The 18,563-nt window shown below is 35.6% G+C and overlaps 3 protein-coding genes across 6 annotated transcripts; all 3 read left to right on the forward strand.

Moving 5' to 3' along the window:
* Window positions 1–443: 443 nt before the first annotated feature.
* LOC147863562 (uncharacterized) lies at window positions 444–3,800 on the forward strand. The gene is made up of 8 exons (XM_087320568.1): window positions 444–964; window positions 1,310–1,411; window positions 1,985–2,066; window positions 2,176–2,195; window positions 2,291–2,351; window positions 2,449–2,546; window positions 3,125–3,211; window positions 3,371–3,800. Exons 1-8 carry the CDS (start codon window positions 449–451, stop codon window positions 3,422–3,424), a joined length of 1,020 nt encoding a protein of 339 aa, XP_087176694.1. The 5' UTR covers window positions 444–448; the 3' UTR covers window positions 3,425–3,800.
* A 1,116-nt stretch (window positions 3,801–4,916) lies between these two features.
* On the forward strand, window positions 4,917–8,841 carry LOC147863563 (pentatricopeptide repeat-containing protein At4g38010-like). Of its 2 annotated transcripts, none has more exons than XM_087320442.1 (3): window positions 4,917–5,206; window positions 5,956–6,365; window positions 6,532–8,841. In XM_087320442.1, the coding sequence occupies exons 2-3, from the start codon at window positions 6,183–6,185 to the stop codon at window positions 8,281–8,283; spliced, it is 1,935 nt and encodes a 644-aa protein (XP_087176568.1). In that variant the 5' UTR covers window positions 4,917–5,206; window positions 5,956–6,182; the 3' UTR covers window positions 8,284–8,841. The 2 variants fall into 2 exon arrangements, with proteins under 2 accessions (XP_087176568.1, XP_087176569.1); XM_087320443.1 differs by lacking the exon at window positions 4,917–5,206 and adding an exon at window positions 5,420–5,593.
* Window positions 8,842–11,810: 2,969 nt separating this feature from the next.
* On the forward strand, window positions 11,811–18,547 carry LOC147863564 (SNF2 domain-containing protein CLASSY 1-like). 3 transcript variants are annotated; one of them, XM_087319529.1, is made up of 7 exons: window positions 11,811–12,003; window positions 12,269–12,342; window positions 12,498–12,653; window positions 13,275–14,947; window positions 15,038–15,181; window positions 15,327–16,111; window positions 17,275–18,547. In XM_087319529.1, exons 4-7 carry the CDS (start codon window positions 13,406–13,408, stop codon window positions 18,356–18,358), a joined length of 3,555 nt encoding a protein of 1,184 aa, XP_087175655.1. In that variant the 5' UTR covers window positions 11,811–12,003; window positions 12,269–12,342; window positions 12,498–12,653; window positions 13,275–13,405; the 3' UTR covers window positions 18,359–18,547. The 3 variants fall into 3 exon arrangements, with proteins under 3 accessions (XP_087175655.1, XP_087175658.1, XP_087175656.1); XM_087319532.1 differs by lacking the exon at window positions 12,498–12,653; XM_087319530.1 differs by having other exon boundaries at window positions 12,269–12,330; window positions 12,498–14,947.
* The last annotated feature ends 16 nt before the right edge of the window (window positions 18,548–18,563 follow it).

An 18,563-nucleotide genomic window follows, 5' to 3' on the forward strand; every position in this document is an offset into this window, starting at 1 on the left:
ATAGATAGATACATACATACATACATACATACATACATACATACATATACATGTACATGTAGATACATATATACATGTTGATATATACATATACTGTTATACATATACATGTAGATATATACATATACGTATACATATACATGTACATGTAGATACATATATACATACATACATGTAGATATATACATATACATACATATACATGTTGATGTAGATATAGATATACATGTATGTATTATATACATATATGTATGTATGTATTGTATGTACATGTATACGTATGTATATAGATACATACGTATCTGTACATGTATGTATATACATACATACTTCCTTGAATATGTCTGCAGAGCAGGAGGGCAGGAGGGAGCAGGGTATTTGTAGGTTTTAACAGAAGCACACGCAAGCGCAGCAGAGCCTGAGCCAGAGCCAGAGCCTTAGCGAAGAAATGGGGAGTTTGGCTACCTTAGCAGCTACAGAAGCTACAGTAGCGGCTGAAGAAGTGCAGGAGTATTGCGATGATGATGATGATGATGATGATGATGATGCCTCCGACCAGGTTCCCTTCCCCACTGCCAACACCAGCAACACGAAGATGGAGAAGAAAGAGAAAAGGAAGCCCTCGCAAAGGAAGCAGGATGGGTCGACTCCCGCTCCATCCCAGTCAAGAAAGAAGCGACGAAGCTCAAGAGACGCAGCAGCAGAAGATGATAGTGAGGATGGCGGAGATGAACATGAAGAAGAAGAAGGAGATGATGATGATGATGAGGAGGAGGACGGCACAGAAAGTTCTAGAAGCAGTAGTAGTGATAAGGACTCCGATTCTGCAGTTGAAGATGACGATGATGATTATGGTGACGATGAAGGGAATGAGAGAGAACGTCCAGATTCTACAGCATTTGGTAGGGCTTTCAGGAAAATCATGAAGAAGAAGGTTCCTGAAACCTCTTTTACAGAAGCCATGGTAAGTTTCCCGCACACGAATAAGGAAAAGCAAAGAACACTCCGTTTTTTCTTTTAATTATCCAAATTTGCCAAAGTTTGCAATGCAGTAGGCATCTACAACCTGCCAAGATGTTTGTTTCGCATGTGAAATAGAAAAAATACCCTCTTTGTTTTTGAATCAATTTGGAATAAAAATGTATTTAATGGTCAGTTATGGTAAGTTTGCAGAGGAAAGCAAGGGTCAATTTTCAGTTGCAGTATTATTAAATGCTTTCTAGTTCCATTACATAGGATATCTCATCAAAAGAAAAGGGATAGGAAAAATCTGAAAAGGTTTGTTTGTTTTAAACATTGGAAAATGCAGGGTCCAATGCTATGTGCTCACAAGAATCTGGTTACAATGAAACTAGAAGAGATGGTTGCGCTGAAGGAGTCAAAGACTGAACGGAAGAGAGAGAAACAAGCGGTAATTTACTCTTTATTCGTCTGAAACTCTTCAGATGAATCCGAACTATTTTAAAACTCTTCATCTGTTTTGCAATATTTTTTTATGAGACTGAATTATATACATCTAGAACACTGCTTTCTTTTTAATTAGGTGAATCTGAAATATGCATAATCCTCGTAACAGTAAGGACATATTCAGAGCATCATGTCTGGAGAAATTCCATGGTTCATATGCATATTTATTGTAATTCCCATGAATCATACACATGAGTTGATGAAGTTAAATCGAGGAATAATACAATACATGCCAACTTATGTGAAGTCTTTTGAGGCATTACTAGAAGTTAAATTTACCTCACATCCTAATCATCATATTCTAACAGAGAGCCTCCACAAAAATATATTATGTTGATTTATTGTAAACTGGTTATTATTTTGAATAACTTCTTTGTATTTCGTTTGAATCTTGTCTCAATATTCACAAAATATGCGTCGATACATGCTTTGGAGTGATACCATATATTGTTCCAATGCATTCATTTTCTTTACTTCTAGATATAAATCATAGAGAAACGTGTTTATTTCCTTCCAGATACGAGAGAAAGGCCACACAACTATAACTGTTTATCCTGCTGCTAAAGATCGAGAGCTTATCAAACTTGCTACAAGGGGAGGTTAGAGGACTGGTTTGAAATTGCAGTTTTCAAACTTCATTATTGATTTTTTAAAATATATTTCTGGAACATAACCATTCTAATGTTCTCATTTCTTCTGTAATACTAGTGGTGAAGCTATTCAATGCGGTAATTATCTTTTTACTATCATTTCTCACATAATGGAGTTTTGATAGCATCATTGTTAGAAATGTCTGCTTGAAATAATTAATTACAAACAACAGGTTAGCAAGGCGCAATCTGTACAAGCAGCAGCAAAAGTATCAAAGGAAGCTGAAACCAAAGGTAACTAACTAAACATATAGAAAACTCGTTTCCCCTCTTTAACTACCTCTTTATGATAACACCAGTTTCTCATTTGCTTTTATTTTTTTGCTTGAAGAGGTGGCGAAGCGAAGCAAGTCAGCCTTTCTGGCAACGTTGCAAGGGGATAATGCCATTGCATCAGAAGCAGAGAAGAAAACTGAAGGTCTAAATAAGGTATTCTTTGTTTTTTGTGCTTTTATGGAATCTTATATCAATGGTTTTCAAGATATGTGAACTGTAATTTAGTGTTCTTTTGAATAGAACCAACAAATTTATCACTCTTTGGCGCTTTGGCAATTCACTCTAAAAATACATTTTTAAGAAAATGTGATGACCCATATATTTGTGCTTATTTGACATTGCATAAAGTAGAAGTTTTTACAATCACATATAACGAAACTTCAAATAATTGAGATAATTATCACTTGATGATCAATGCTAATTTCAATGGTGTCAATCCACTGATAAATTCTCAATACATAATAACGTTAGAATGGTCAATGTAGCAAAACAATGTAACCTATACTGTCATAAAAAACATCAGATGTGAAATAATTATGTTTATGGTTTAGTGCAAGCTTACTGTGAATAACTATTATTTTCTTACTCTTAAGATGTGAGTATAGTGAAGATCTCTTTCTTTATTCAAGTAACATAGTTAATACTGATAGTGGATGGCCTTAGTAATGCATTTTCTTTTGGAATTTTCAATGGAAGCTTGATTTCTTATTGTGAGAACTTAATTTCGCAAGGGCACTGAACAACAACCAGGGTGGTCAGCTTTACAAGACAGTTTCATGCTTGGCAAATCTAAGCTAAAAGATTGGGACAAAAAACAAGTAATTCGTGATAAATAACCATATACTTTCTTTTCGTTTTTTCATTGGAGTTTTTGGCAATCTTAGGTTATGAAGTTTGAAAAGCATGAATCTATATTTTGTGAAAGGGTTTCAACTCTCAGTTAACATTCCTTGCCATGTACTTTTTCATCATTTTAGGATGGAGATGGGGATATGGAGGATTTAGAAAGTACTGATGATGACAGTCAGTAAAAAAAACAGAATGTATGATGAGGATTCGTCCAGCGTCTCTTCATTTTATTCCCAGAATACTAATAATCAGAATCAATGTTGCAGTCAGAGGATGAGAGTAAAACTTGTGGCCATGCTTCTTGATGCATGGCAAGTATAGAAGAGAAGATTCATGGATGTCTAAAATTTTGTAATTTTCCCCAGAAAGCTGCAAAATAGAATAGCATCCATTAGTGTGAATACACAAGTTTTTTTTTGAAGGGGGGGGGGAGGGGGGGTGATATGTACACTGAAGCAACTATTGATGATAAATTTTGACATGAGATTTTTAACCTTGATTTTCTTCATCTTAATCAAAATTAAAAAGATCCTAAAGCATTCAATTTATTGATGTGAAGGATGAATGACTGTAAATTTATATTGGTACCTTGTTTCAAGCGCTTGAGTTCCCAGAAATTTAGCTATTGAGTTCCCAGAAATGATTTAACTAATCTGATTGTATGATTGTAGTTACGGTGTGTAATCTTGTTCACTCTCTCATACAATACTCTTGAAACAAAGCATACTGAGATATCTTAATATGAGGTAATTATCTTTCACGTTTGATGGCTGTTTTTGTTGAAGATGAACAATGGTATGATGAGGTGGATATATCTCTAGAGATTCAGAGCATTATTGTGGGAATGTATCTCCTTAGTCTGCACTGCCTATGATTGGAGTTAGACCCTATATGTAAAGTTGTGATCATGTCACTTCCAAGTTGGATGATTATCTGCTTCACCTCCAACACCAGTTGATTATATGTTGATCTAAAATCATGATTTGTATCTTAGCTCCATCATAGATAAAGAGTGAACTTTTGGATTTTGAAATCATAGATAAGGGAAACTTTGTTTTTATTAATCTTATTAGAGTCCAAGGCATGTTCACTTTTCTAGGGCAGAGTAAAGAACAAATTAAGTCATAGTCTCAAGAGTTTACATTCCTTAATTGACAATTCACATTGGTGACTTATTATGGTGTAACTAGTCTCAATTAGTTGCCTAAGATAGAACTAGTGTAACTATGTGAAGTTACTTAACGGTTTTTTGTCTTCTCTCCTACTGAATTGTGCTTGAATTAGAGAGGGACAAGCATAGCTTGTGAATGGGATCTACATAAAGAGAGTCATGATGAGATGTAGATAACTGTTGGGTAGTTGACAAGTCGAGCTCTTCATGAAAGTATTACTAGTTATGAGCAACATATTCATATTCTTGCATTACATGGTTATGATTAGGGCACTGTTATGTTTATACATCTATCTAGCTTTAAGTTGTGTCATTGTGGGGTGATATTTCATCTTGTGTTTTAAGACATTGTGTGGGTTGTCTTCGAAGGGTGGAGCAAGTGGGAAAATGTCTTTTTAGGCCACCTAATCTGAACTTTGTAGGAGTTGAGACCTCAATTGGAGCCTAACGGAATAAAACAAAATGTTACCAATGGTTTATGGGAAATCTATTGAATCGGAATTGAGGGCGGATTCCAGAACCATTAGTATTGCTAAACATTCACCTGAATTCCGAGTAAGTTTCCAAACATTACCAGAATACACATATAATGCAGCACACAATTGACGATTCGTGCAACAGAGGGGTATTCTGCATAATTTTGAAAACACCGGCTTTATTTTCTAGTGTTTTTAGCAAATTTATACTTCAAACTAACCTCGATGTCTTCGTGGGACAATACTCTGTTCTAAAAGCTCTGCTTCCTGCCATTTCAGACGAGTCCGTCTCAGAAGAGCCTCTGTGCTGCTGAACTGTAAGTTTGTTTATATGATTAAAGAAAATGAAAAAAATCATTTCATGTGTGTGGATGTGTACATTTGTGAGCTAGCTAATGGGGGGGGGGGGGGGGGGCGAGGGGTTTGATCAAATTGTGAAGATTATTGAGGTTCTATGTGTAAATCTGTATGAACGTATATATGTATCCATAAATACTCACACGTATATGTTTATGGTACATGTACATACAAGAATGAATGACAAGATGAAATGATAGGTTTGGAAAGATATGGAATGGATGTGACAAGGATCCATGCATCTAACATAAGATATGATTTTGCTCTGGATGATGCCATGAACGTATTACCAGATGGAATGGTATATTTGGCAAGATTTGAACGCAACAAGGACCAATGCATCTAATGTAAGAAATGCTAAGAAACTTGCATTGGATAATTCAATGAATGATCTACAAGATGGAATGATAGGTTTGGAAAGATTCAGATGAGACAAGGACCAATGCATGTACTATTAGAAATTTCGAGGAATTTTCATTTGATAATACCGTGAATTATAAGGTAGAAAGATAGATTTTCAAAAGATTGGATGAAAAAGAATCAATGCATCTAACATAAGAAATACTGAGGATTAGGATTATACATTTGAAAGCTCCATGTCACATGAATGTTTAACTTGCGTTTGAATTTTTGAATACCTATATTGTAGGGTTCCCCTCATTGTTGTCCTTAAGTGGTGATTTAGTTTTTGCATTCTGTTTCTTTACAGGATTAACTAGTCACTACAACAATGCCAGAGCAGATGATATACATAGCACAGAAAAAGCTCAACACTTGACGAATACATGATATTTGACACATGTAAAAAAACAAATTCAATGGTTACTAACCATTTTTAGTTTTTGCCTCACGTCAATATTAGGTCATTATAAATATTGCAAAATCCAATTTTTTCTGCTACTATTATTCATTATTAATTTCTTGTAAGAGTGTCCTATGCCACTCACCTTCCGTCGTGTTCATACCATCAGTGTTGATCAGAAAGTGGTTATTTCTCCAAGTCACATTTGCAATAGCTCTCTCAACACTGTTATTCCTGATGACCCCAATCGAGTTCACATGCTATGGATTTCTTATTTTACAGCTAAATTTCAGTGGTATGACATTAGCAACACTAAGGTTAGAAACATTCTGTATATCTATCGTCAAGCTGGTTTTCTATTCTTTTATGTTTTCTTTGTGGAATTGTTTGTTATAATTCTTTAGATTTTTTTTTTTGATGTTGTTATTCTAAGCTTGGCTTTTCTTTTTGTTCAAGTTTTGATATAGATCTGCTTTATTACAGATCTGTTCTAAATCTCCAGACTTCAAACACAAAATCACTAAGGATTTTTTGTGGGTTGACAACTGGTACACTCCATCTTGGGTTTTCCAAGAGCTGAAAAGAGGAAGGGGAAAGGATGCAAATACTGTTGGCAGTGATAACAATGAGTGTGTTGCTATTGTAGATTTATTGAAGGATTGTGCCAAGAGAAAGGATCTATGCAAGGGAAGTCAAGCCCATGTAGATATTCTAAAAAGGGGTCTATTTGAGAAGAGTCCTTATGTAGGAAGTACTTTAGTTAGTATGTATGCCAAATGTGGCGCAGTGGAAAAAGCGAAAAAGGTATTGGAAAATCTTCCTATCCGGAATGTCATATCTTGGTCTGCGTTAATCTCAGGATATGCACAACATGGGCATGGTGAAGAAGCATTGCATTGTTTCGAAACAATGAAAAGTGAGGGATTCTCCCCAGATGCTATCACTTTTACTTCTGTTTTGAATGCATGTGCTACTATGAAATTCCTTGACAAGGGCATAGACATTCATTATGAAATTGTAGGTAAGAGATTATTAGGAAAGCATATTTCCTTAGACAATGCTTTGATTGATATGTATGCTAAATGTGGTGCATTGGAAAAAGCACAAAAGGTTCTAGATGAGCTACATTCTCGAGACGTGGTCTCATGGTCAACACTCATCACAGGATTTGCTCATCATGACCGGGGTGAAGAAGCACTCCTTTGCTATAAACTAATGCAAAGTGAATGTATCTGCCCGAATGTGGTCACTTGGATTTGTGTGTTGAAGGCGTGTGGTGGTCTGAAAGCATTAGATAAGGGTAAACACATACACAATGAAATTGAAAAGAAAGCATCAATAACAGGAGAAGATATTGTGCTTGGAAATGCACTGGTCGATATGTATGCCAAATGTGACGCGATTGCTGAAGCTCGGCATTCACTTAATAAGCTTCGTGGTCGAGATGTTGTCTCGTGGTCTTCACTTATTGCAGGATATATCCAGCAAGGGCAGAATGAGGATGCACTCATGTGTTTCAAAGAAATGCAAATCGAAGGGCTCTGTCCAGACGCGATCACATTTTCGTATATCTTGAAGGCATGTGGCAGTATCGGAGCAATTGAGAAGGGCAAGGAAGTTCACGATGAGGTTGCAAATAAGGGAATTTTGAGAAATGATACCACTCTTGGCACTGCATTGGTGGATATGTATGCTAAATGTGGGGCTCTTGGAAGAGCACGCAAAGTGCTGAATGAGCTTTCTAAGCGTAATGTAGCCATGTGGAATGCATTAATCTCAGGATATGCCCAACATGGGCAAGGTGAGGAAGCATTGGAATGTTTCAAGCAAATGCTACATGATGGGATGAGTCCAGATGCTATCACCTATGTATGTTTGCTGAATGCATGTACACACTCGGCTCTCGTGGATGAGGGCCAGATGTGCTTTGCTGAAATGATCAAGAGCTATGATATTACACCAAACCCCGAACATTATGCTTGCATGGTAAATCTTTTCGGCCGAGTGGGGCACTTTGAGAAAGCTACAGATGTAATCACAAAAATGCCCTCTTCGGATTATCGTCCAGTTTGGAGTGCATTGTTGGGTTCTTGCCAAAACTGGGGAAATTTGAACCTGGGCAAATTAGTTTTTGAACACGCGACGCAGCTAGATGGTAATTATAGTGCAAGTTATATCTCATTGAGCAATATTTATGCAACTGCTAGTATGCATGATGAATGTGGAAAAGCTTGAAGCTATGAGGAGATTGAAATAAATTCCATTCAAGTACATGGAGGATGTCACTTGAATTAAGAGTTAGAATGCATCCGAAAACAAAATGCTGTCATTATCTGCAAACCACATAAACAAGGAAAGAGTCTCAAACATATTTTGAAGTACAAAAATCTTGAATGTGAATTTTGGGATGTCTATTTGTGGTGACGTAAAAACAACATTACATTGCCGAAGAGATGCTGCTTTGGTTTAATGGTTTGTAACAGCACGTGAAAGGACAAAAGTTACTGGCATTTTGCATCAAGGGTGTGCGCATAGGCTTGAAATCACATGATTGGCATATGCTAATACAATTTAATATTTGCCTATTTTTTGTGTGGGAATGGTTCAATTGAAGAATGCTTGTGCAGGAAACAAAAGATTGTGCACATATGAATTTTTTTGTTGGTCTAGAGTTGCGGTATGCCTTTGGGGTGTTGAATAATCCCATTTTCATTCCAAAATGATTTGATAAAAATCATAATGGCCTCCTTTTGGAAGTAATATATGCCAAAATACATTGGCTTCATATTGATTTTCATATTCTATATATGCACAACTAGACGGAAATAATATGAGAGAGCATACATAAATTCCCATGATATGAGAGAGCATACATAAACTTTATCAAAATTATCTACCCAAATATCACCTACATGTCACGCCAATAACACACAAACAAAAGTGTTGATTAGTACTTTTTTGTGAGCATAAAACATATCACTAAATTTATTGGGAAGTAATTTCAATGATTCAAAAAACATTTGAGTGCTTTGAAGAAATTTTCAAGCAAGGACAAATGTAAACTATCAATTGCTTGTAGGTAGTAGTTGTCATACGAGAGTTGGAAAACACCTTGAACCTTAGTACATTTGCCATACATGGCAAGACACACACAAATACTCTAAAACTGTATATATATATATACACACATGTATATCAAAGTTTTTATAACCTTTTTTTGTTACTCTTATTTGAATAATGTTGTACAATATTGTTTCAATTGAACTTGTAGCATTCAAGACAATGAATATTGTGTTGCCAATATTCTTTTTCTCTTTTTGTGTCTACAAATATGGTCACGCACACACATAATGACAAAGACATCTAAATATGAACCATCAAAGTTCCAAAACAAGTGCAACATTCACAAAAGAGTAGAATGTTATTATTTGTAGGACCAAATCCCCAAAGACGAGGTCAAGATAAGTGTTGGTATGATGTCTCGTGTCATGATATTGAACTCACATGAATTCAAAACGTTAACTTAGGGTCATTTTTTGCATTGTTATTTGAGCAAATTCACACAAGAAAAAATGCATTTCAAAGGAGACCACATATTTTCAAGAAGAATCAATGAGAGTTTCAATGAGATGTGCAAACACAATATTGGGAAAGGTTAAAGGCTAGATTCAAAGGAAATTTCAACGTGGCTTAAAAATAATGCCTGAAGCTATTAGTACAAGTTTGAGTATGTTATCTACGAAGGTAACAATAAATTAAGAGTGTTCTAAGGTGTGTGCATGTTGTGATGAAGGTTCATGTGGGAGTTTGACATGAGACAATGATAGGCAAAGGGTAAATAAGAGCAATAAAGGGCAAATGGACTTGTTACTAAATAGTGACGCCAAAAGAGAATGGTAAGTGTTGTAGCCTACAATAAGGTTATAAGCCGTCCCTATAAATAAGCCAAAACAATCATCCAATTGAGCACTACATTTACTACTGAAGGTTGTAGTAGTACCCTATAAATAATCTTCACGCATAACGAGTAGATTTTATGTGCTAGACAAATCTTCAGAATCAAGTGGAGTGTGCGAGAGGATTTTTTCCTAGAGAGAGAGAGAGATGCGAACACCAAGTGATACGAAGTCTAAGTAGTACAAACAAACATCACTACTATGAAGGCAAAGACTTGCTATGTGTTTCCCTTACATTTGACTTCTTTTACAGTTAGTTAACTAGTGGGATGATTGAGGTTTTCAAATTTAATTGTATTAAACACCTTAGGTGTGGCAGACAAGTATGATCGATATTTATAAATTTTGTCTGATTAATTGGTTCTTGGACAAACTTTAATTGCAACAAACATGAATAAGTTAGAACAACAAATGACGTTGAGACATTTATCATCAATCCACCATTGCATACACTAGAATATAGACCAAAACATATTATTTGACAAGGTAGAAAAATGATCAAGGAATGTGATCAACACAAAACGAATTCCATGCATGAACCCATTTAGTTATCTTAAGCCAACGTATAAACAAGGGACAATATATGTCTAGAACTACAAAGGAACATGACTCTGAAGAATGAGGAACTAGGGCTATCAAGCCCAAAAAGAAAAAGCGTTGCACATTCAATATAATCCTCAAGAGTGCGTGTATATAAACACATGAGTGTACGCCTTTCCATATTTCCTAAAGCAGGCAAAAGCACTGAAATGGCTCTAAGTTTAATCTCAAGAACACACAAAGGCGACTCCTCTTTAGTACTCGCTACAAAAGGGTATTGTAGGTAATTTTGGAAAACGCAAGACATCGTAATCGTGATAAAAGTGCTGACACAGATGGATGCGATATACTACAAATAAAGCTGAGATAGCACCGACCGTTTGTTCTCGTAATGTTGAATGAGAAAACCACTCTTTGCAAGATGACTTTACTAGAAAGGGGTAATTGGGATAATTTCGGAAAACATATATGAAAGGGTATTGGCCAAATTAACTATACATACACACACACACACACACACACACATACATACATATTCATCCATACATACATACACACATACATACTGATACATACATATTTACATACATACATACACACACACACACACACACACATACATACATACATACATACATACATACATGATGGTGATGATGATGTATGTTGAGAGAATCGTGATGGACACACACACACATAAGAGAGGATGGAAAGCAAGAGGTTGTGGAGTTCACAAAGAAGAGCTCCAATCCTGAGGGGTATTCTGTGTAAATTCTTGGAAACCTTTTGAGGGTATTCATCAGCATTTACTCCTTGTTTCTTCTCTATGCCTGTCATGATTCCAAATCAGTAGATTTGGAATCATGACAGGCGTAGAGAAGAAACAGATACATACATATATGATATTATTATATATATATTGGGAATCATGACAGTCAGAGAGAAGAAACAAATGCACAGTTTTAGCAGTTTGAGAAAGACAAATAGTAGATAGATGGATAGAGAGAGAGAGAGCTTGTTTTTCCTTGCTTTTTTCCTTTTTACTTTTGACAATATATAATCGGAGTAATAATATATAGCTCATATTAGGGGTTTAGGTAAAATATATAGCTAGGTTTGATTATTCTACAGGGAGGAATCTCTTATATGTACATTATACATATATGTTGGGTCTTTCTAGACTATCATCATCACGTTCATCCATCAGTCAGTCAGTCATTCACTCACTCCCGTCATTATTCTAACATTATTAACCTAATAAATATTCATAAGATCAATCCTCATTTTCACATGTAAAAAGTATAGTGATGTATTTATCTCTTTAACCTTTTATCTATTTATTATCTTCTGGTAAACCCTAAACCCCCTTAGAAAGAAAAAACAAGGGAAAAATCAAAACATCACCAAAAAAAGCATACATATTCAGCTCTTTCTCGTAACTCTTTACACTAAAAGCATGGTATATATGTGAGTGTATGTATATAAATTTTGTTTTTGTCTTTATATTAGAAAAAGGGGAACATAATAATGATGCATTTGAAATATAATGTAAAAATACGTTGTAACACAAAAAAATCCCATTTAAAATTAATGAATGCATTCATAGGATCAATGGTCAATCATCATCAGATTTTGAGAAAATATCAATGTCTTTCAACCAATGAGATGTGCTCTCTTTTATTTATTTATTCTCATAGGCAAAATTTGTTTTATGATTGTGACAGGAGTACCTATGGCTTTCTTTTATATTCTTCATTCAGTATCTCGTCATCAACAATTTGATATCGTAAGCCCTTGGGTAAGCAAGGTTTTATTTTTTGACAGGATAGTTATAGTTCTTTCTTGTCGATGCTTCATTCGTGTTTACAATACTTTTCTTAGTGTTATTGTTCCTTTCTCTTTATTGCCCTTTTGATTGTTCATACATTCAGTCGTTGTTTTTGCATACTCTAGGGGGCTGAGCATCTAGGGAAATAGCAAAAACTTTGGGGGCCAATATTCCAGAATTCCTCCATGAATTCATTTCTGTGCGAAAATCCCAAGTTTTGCAGAAAAACCAAAGATAGAGAGGTTAACCAGGACATTCGGAGATGGAAAGAAAATATAGAGGTATTTGTGGAAATGAAGAAAACTTTAGGGGTGCTATGCTGGAGGTTTTCCCCATTAATGTATACTTGGGGACATGTTTCTATACAAGTTGGGAAAACAGTGTCATGCCCTCTTTGTGATTCCATGATCATCTACTGTGAAACACTTCAATTAGAGATTTAGATGTTTAAGAGGAGATTCGTTCAAATTTGATGCTATCTTGGTTTTAGTATGTTGTATTATACAAAGTGAATGAACTTCTTGTGGCTGTGAATCGTTGCATTTTTTACACTTATATCCCTATATGCATTTTCCACATGTAAGGTTGTTAATTAATTTAAGCTTTTAAGCTCAGTGACAAGAAGATACCTGAAATTAAGCTTAGAATTTCTTTCAGTAAAATGGAGATACGATATTGATTTTCATTGTAGCTGTACAGTACAATCTATCTCACCATGAGTGTTTTGATCCTCAAAGAATGTTAAGAGGTGATGAATGATTGCCTCTAGAGTTGTGTAATGAGATTTTTCTGTTTCCTGTTTGATTAGTATCTGTTTACGTGGTAACATAAACAATTCTATCTTTATATTCTCAAGCACATAATATGCACTAAATATTGATTTGTTTTCCTCTATCAATAAGCTTGAAAGGATGCTCGATTTCTATCAAAAGAGCTAAAGTCATCATGGAAATGCTAACTTTACTGTAAAAGTATTGATGACCTTGAAATGGAAGATTGAGAGAATCAGCATCCTTCAGTTCTCATGTGAACTATGGGGAATGTTTTGGAAAAGTTGTTTCTTCTGAACAAGGAAGAGAACATTAAAGAGGTTTGGTCAAAAGACCCACGTATATCAAAAGACCATGATAACATTCCAGTGAGGATGGATTTGGATACTGGAAACAATGAAATTTTTATTGATCTCACAAGTGTAGACGATGAGTTTGATCAACCGAATAGTACTGAGAAAGTCTTAGAAGACCAATTTGTAGAACTGGACAAACCTGAAGGCTTTCTATCTGTTGCTGAAGATGTTATAGTATTGTCAGAAGATTCTTCAAGTGAGAATGGAAATGCAATGTCACCTTTTAAGGTAGGTTCCAAAAGAACTCGACAATTCTTGCCTCGGAAAGCCAAAATACACAAGGTAGGCGTGTATGCTGAATCCAGGTTACATTCTGGACCTTCAAAGCAATCAAAAAGAGATGATGCTGAACAACAAGGGTATGAAGCTACTCTGGACCTAGATGAAGACAGGATCTCTAGTTCACGTAGCAGTAGCGCTGTGATTTATGATGCACATTCAAATCATGCAAAAATATATGTTGATGATAGAAAAGAATATTATACCATTTGCTCCAAGTCAGTAACAAATGAAAATGATATTGTGGAGTTGAAACTGGATCATGATAGGGGAATATCTAATAGTTTCTCATCGCATTCCTCCAAAATATCTGTTGGATCATGTGGGATTGTTGAAGAAAATGTAGGTTCATCGAGCTCCCGTAGGGCGCGATCTGGCAATACACGTGGTGAACTATCCTTTACCCCAGAGAACAAGGAAAAGAAATTGATGGAAAAGTTGCGAAGTGTTAGAATAAAACCACCTGTAAATAATAATGCCAGTGAAGGTGGGGAGCGTCAGAGTCAGAGAGATACAATGGCAGTGAAGGAAGGAAAACATAGCATGATGTATATGCAAGACAACATAAAATCAAATCAAGGTCGAAGGAAGTTCAAGAGATCTCTTTTACATCCAAAACAAAATATAAGTGCTACAACTAAACCCAAATACACCTGTGGAAAAGAAGAAAGGAAACATAGCTTGCTGCATAGGCAGTCATGTGGAAAAAAACTGAGCTTGCAGCGACAAGACCCAAAAACTAATCAAAAGAAGCTAAAGAGAGCCATTCTTAATCCAGAAGACTTAAATGGGGCAAAGAGGCCCAGATACACACATGGAAAAGTTGAAAAGGAAGAATTCAATAAGCCAAAAACAAATAAAAGAAAGCTAAAGAGAGCTCTTCAGCGTCAAAAAAAACTTTATGTTACAAAGAAGCTTCGACATAGCTCCAGAATGGATGGAAAGAAAGAATTTTATGATTTGTTTGAGAGGATATTGAGGAACACAGATGAACTAAGAAGGAATGGGATAACATCACCTCTTCAAATTCCTAAAGAGATTGGATCAACTCAAGTAAAGTGGGATCCAATAATATTTCACAAGCATAAAGTAGTGGAAGAATATCCTAGTAATGAAGACGACCCCTTAAAAAGTTTGTGGGAAGATATGGAGGAAGCTTCTAGAGAGATGGTATGTATCCTATTTATTTAGAAGGAAGTATCTCTACCCCAACACTACTTATCTCTAAATTTTCTTATGTGCATGTTACATGGAGAATAGGATGTGGATGAAAGAGAGGAATCTTCATGTAAGACTAATTGCAAACATGTGCTAGCGTTACATGAGGATGAAGGTTATTCGTGCATTCACTGCGGACTTGTGACACTCAGTATCGAGAAAGTCTTTCCCCCACTTGAGTATAAGGTAATTAGTTTATCAAATTGATGTCACTGTCATTTTGATTCCATAGATTCATTTACCCACCACTTCTCTATTACACTATGTTGATTAATTGCTAAGGTAGAACTTGCATAACTTATCTTAAATGTTTTTGAATGAATTCTTTCAGATGCATCACTACAATAATAGGAATGGGCCAGAAAGGGATCTGGATACTCTCAAGGATGACAATGAGTGCCCAGCTATTGCAAGGAATCCGGTCAATTGCAATCTAAATTCAGCATGGAGTCAAATAGAAGAACTTCAAGACAAGATGAGGGATCATCAGAAAGATGGATTTGAATTCTTGTGGAAAAATATCGGTGCTTCGTTTAAGCAAGATGGGAACCACATCGGTGGATGCATCCTAGCTCATCCTCCTGGCACAGGAAAATCTTTGCTTATCATCAGTTTCCTTAAAAGCTTCATGCATTTGAATTCCTGGAGTAGAGCGCTTATTGTTGCTCCAAAAAACATGCTTCTCCCGTGGCAGAATGAATTCAAGAAATGGAATGCAAACATCAATGTACACTTACTGAGATCAATTAAGGCTAAACCATCCCTTGAATACTTGAAAATCATTTCAGAATGGCACCACACTACAAGTGTGCTCATTATTACGTATGGTCTTTTTTCAAAATTGACTGATGAAAGAACGGCATCAAAGAAACTAGAGTATCATAACATAGGAAAGCTTCTGTTATATATTCCAGATTTGCTTATCATGGATGAAGGACATGTGCCAAGAAGGGATTACTCAAAGCTTAGGAAGTCGATATCACGAGTACGTACATGGGGAAGGATACTGGTATCAGGAACATTGTTCCAAAACAATGTGCATGAGCTCTTCAATAGTTTATATCTGGCTCGGCCGAACTTCCTTTATGGTCTTGATGTACCTTACCTAAATGAGAGGTATTTCTTTTCCTTAAAATCTGTCTGTTCCTCTCTCTCTTTCTCTCTTACACGCACACACACAAATTCACAGCTGTCACTATAAAAATTCTTGAATGTGGAAAATCACTAACTAACTCCACTCTAGCAATGGGCCCGGTTTCGGCTCAAACTGAACCGAACCGATAAACTGTGGCTTAATGGTTTATAGGTTCGGAAATAAATAAACGGTTTGGTTTGGTTTCAAATGTTACTAATCAGTTTCGGTTCGGTTTTGAAATTACTGGTTTATCGGTTTATAGGTTTCGGTTTATGTGGTTTGGTTTAAAGGTTTATAGGTTTATAGGTTAAAAAATACTCATAAATTTTCCCTATAGGCTCTAACTTTCAACTTTTAATTTTAAACTCTAGTTTTAACTTATTAAATTTTATATGCATTATATGTAGAGTCTCCTTTTCATTTATGATGATCACATTTATGATAAGTATGATGACAAAATTTATGATCAGTATGATGACAAAATTTATGACAAGTATGATGACAAAATTTATGATGATTTTCTCACACAAATTTATAATAAGTATGATGATTAATATTGATAAAAAATGGGTTGGTTTGGTTTGGTTTTGATTTATGATAAACCGGTTTGGTTTGGTTTGGTTTTAAATTTTTCGTGAACGGTTTGGTTTCTCCTATTCTTTAAACGGTTTGGTTCGGTTTAAATGGCTTCAAAATTTTGAAAAAGTTTGGTTTGGTTTTTATTATTAATAAATGGTTTGGTTTGGTTTCAAGGCCAAGAAACCAGACCAAACTGGGCCCATTGCTACTCCACTCTATGGAAAATGTTCACTTTTGTCATTTAGGATCATATTTGATCTCCAAGGAGGAGTGATGTAATAAATTCTCTCTCTCTCTCTCCATATCTTAATATTAATAATGCCTTGTATCAAGTTAAATGTCGTGATCAGGGTGAAAAGTTGTGGAACATCATGGACTTCATATAAATTATTGAAAGAAGTTAGAAGTTATGAAACCATTGAAATATAGAGAATTACAACAATCTTTCAAACTTCAATATTTAACTTATTTTTGGTGAATATTTCTTGTAATTCTTCAACTTTTTCTTGTACAGCAGTAATTATTAGTTACTAACAAACAAATCATGTGTTTCATGGCATGCTAGATTGGATGGTCTGGACAAGGAAAACATCAAACAGTGGCAACGGTTTGAAGAGTTTCAAGCTGGAAGGACAAAAGCTGAAGAGGAAACAGAAGCGAGGTCAAGGAAACTATTTCTTGAGGAAATAGGAAGTAAATTGGATAAAAGCAATGAAGAAGAATTTCGAAGTGGAATAAAGAAGTATAGATCCATTACTGCATCTTTCGTGCATTCCTATGATGGAGATATTTTGAATATATTGCCAGGCCTAAAAGAATCAGTTGTCCTACTACAAGCAACACATGTACAAGAGAATATATTGAATGAAGTAAAAAAGCTTCAGCTTCGAGCAATGATCGCGGAGTACCTTGATACACTCATTAATATACATCCTTCCTTACTTCTAGAAGTACGGATCCCAAGGGATTCTCTCTCAATTGATGACAGAAAACTACAAGAAATGAGGAAAGACCCGACGGGAGGAGGAAAGGTGCAATTTATTCTGGACATGGCCTACCATTGCCAATCGACAAAAGAAAAACTCTTGATATTTAGTCAGTATATTGCACCATTAAAGCTCGTGAAAGAACTGCTGGAAGAGAAGTTCAAGGTATTCTTAATAACAGGAAAAAGCTTAATGTTGGAGCGGCAAGAGATAATGGAGAGCTTCAATGGTGCGAAGGGAGGCACACATATCTTATTAGCATCATTAACAGCATGTGGAGAGGGCATAAACCTAACCGGAGCTTCACGTGTTATATTCTTAGATATGCATTGGAATCCATCGAGGATGAAACAAGCTTCAAGTAGAGCTTTTAGGATTGGACAAAAGAATATTGTTTATACATATTGGCTTATAGCATCAGGAGAAAAAGAGGCTAACAAGTACACAAGAATCGAGAAGAAAGCTTCACTTTCAAGGTCAATAGTTGCATCAAAAACACGTGAATGTGTATGCAAGCAAGAGAATTCAAACACTCCAAATGTGATTGGAGAGGATGTGATACTTCATCAACTCATGAAGAACAATGACATGAAAATAATAGATGTTATTCAACGGAGTGCATTGGAAGAGGAAGATAATCTTTCAGCCCTGCTAAGACAATAGAGACTTTGTGTGATATATAGATCAACAGGCCCTTGATTTCTTTCCTTGCCCCACCTTCCCTCCTATATGTTAATTGGATTTTGGTTTTGCCAATGCTCATATCGATTTGTACATACAAAAAATTCAATTATTATATTGCTCAGAATTGTACTCAACATAATTGTAAAGCTAAAAACCAATTTTGCATTACTTCGTATTACAGGGG

This window comes from Azolla caroliniana, unplaced genomic scaffold (genome assembly GCF_043228905.1).
Source record: "Azolla caroliniana isolate FFs.n. ecotype wild unplaced genomic scaffold, voAzoCaro1.0.p SCAF_5, whole genome shotgun sequence".
Classification (NCBI taxonomy): domain Eukaryota; kingdom Viridiplantae; phylum Streptophyta; class Polypodiopsida; order Salviniales; family Salviniaceae; genus Azolla; species Azolla caroliniana.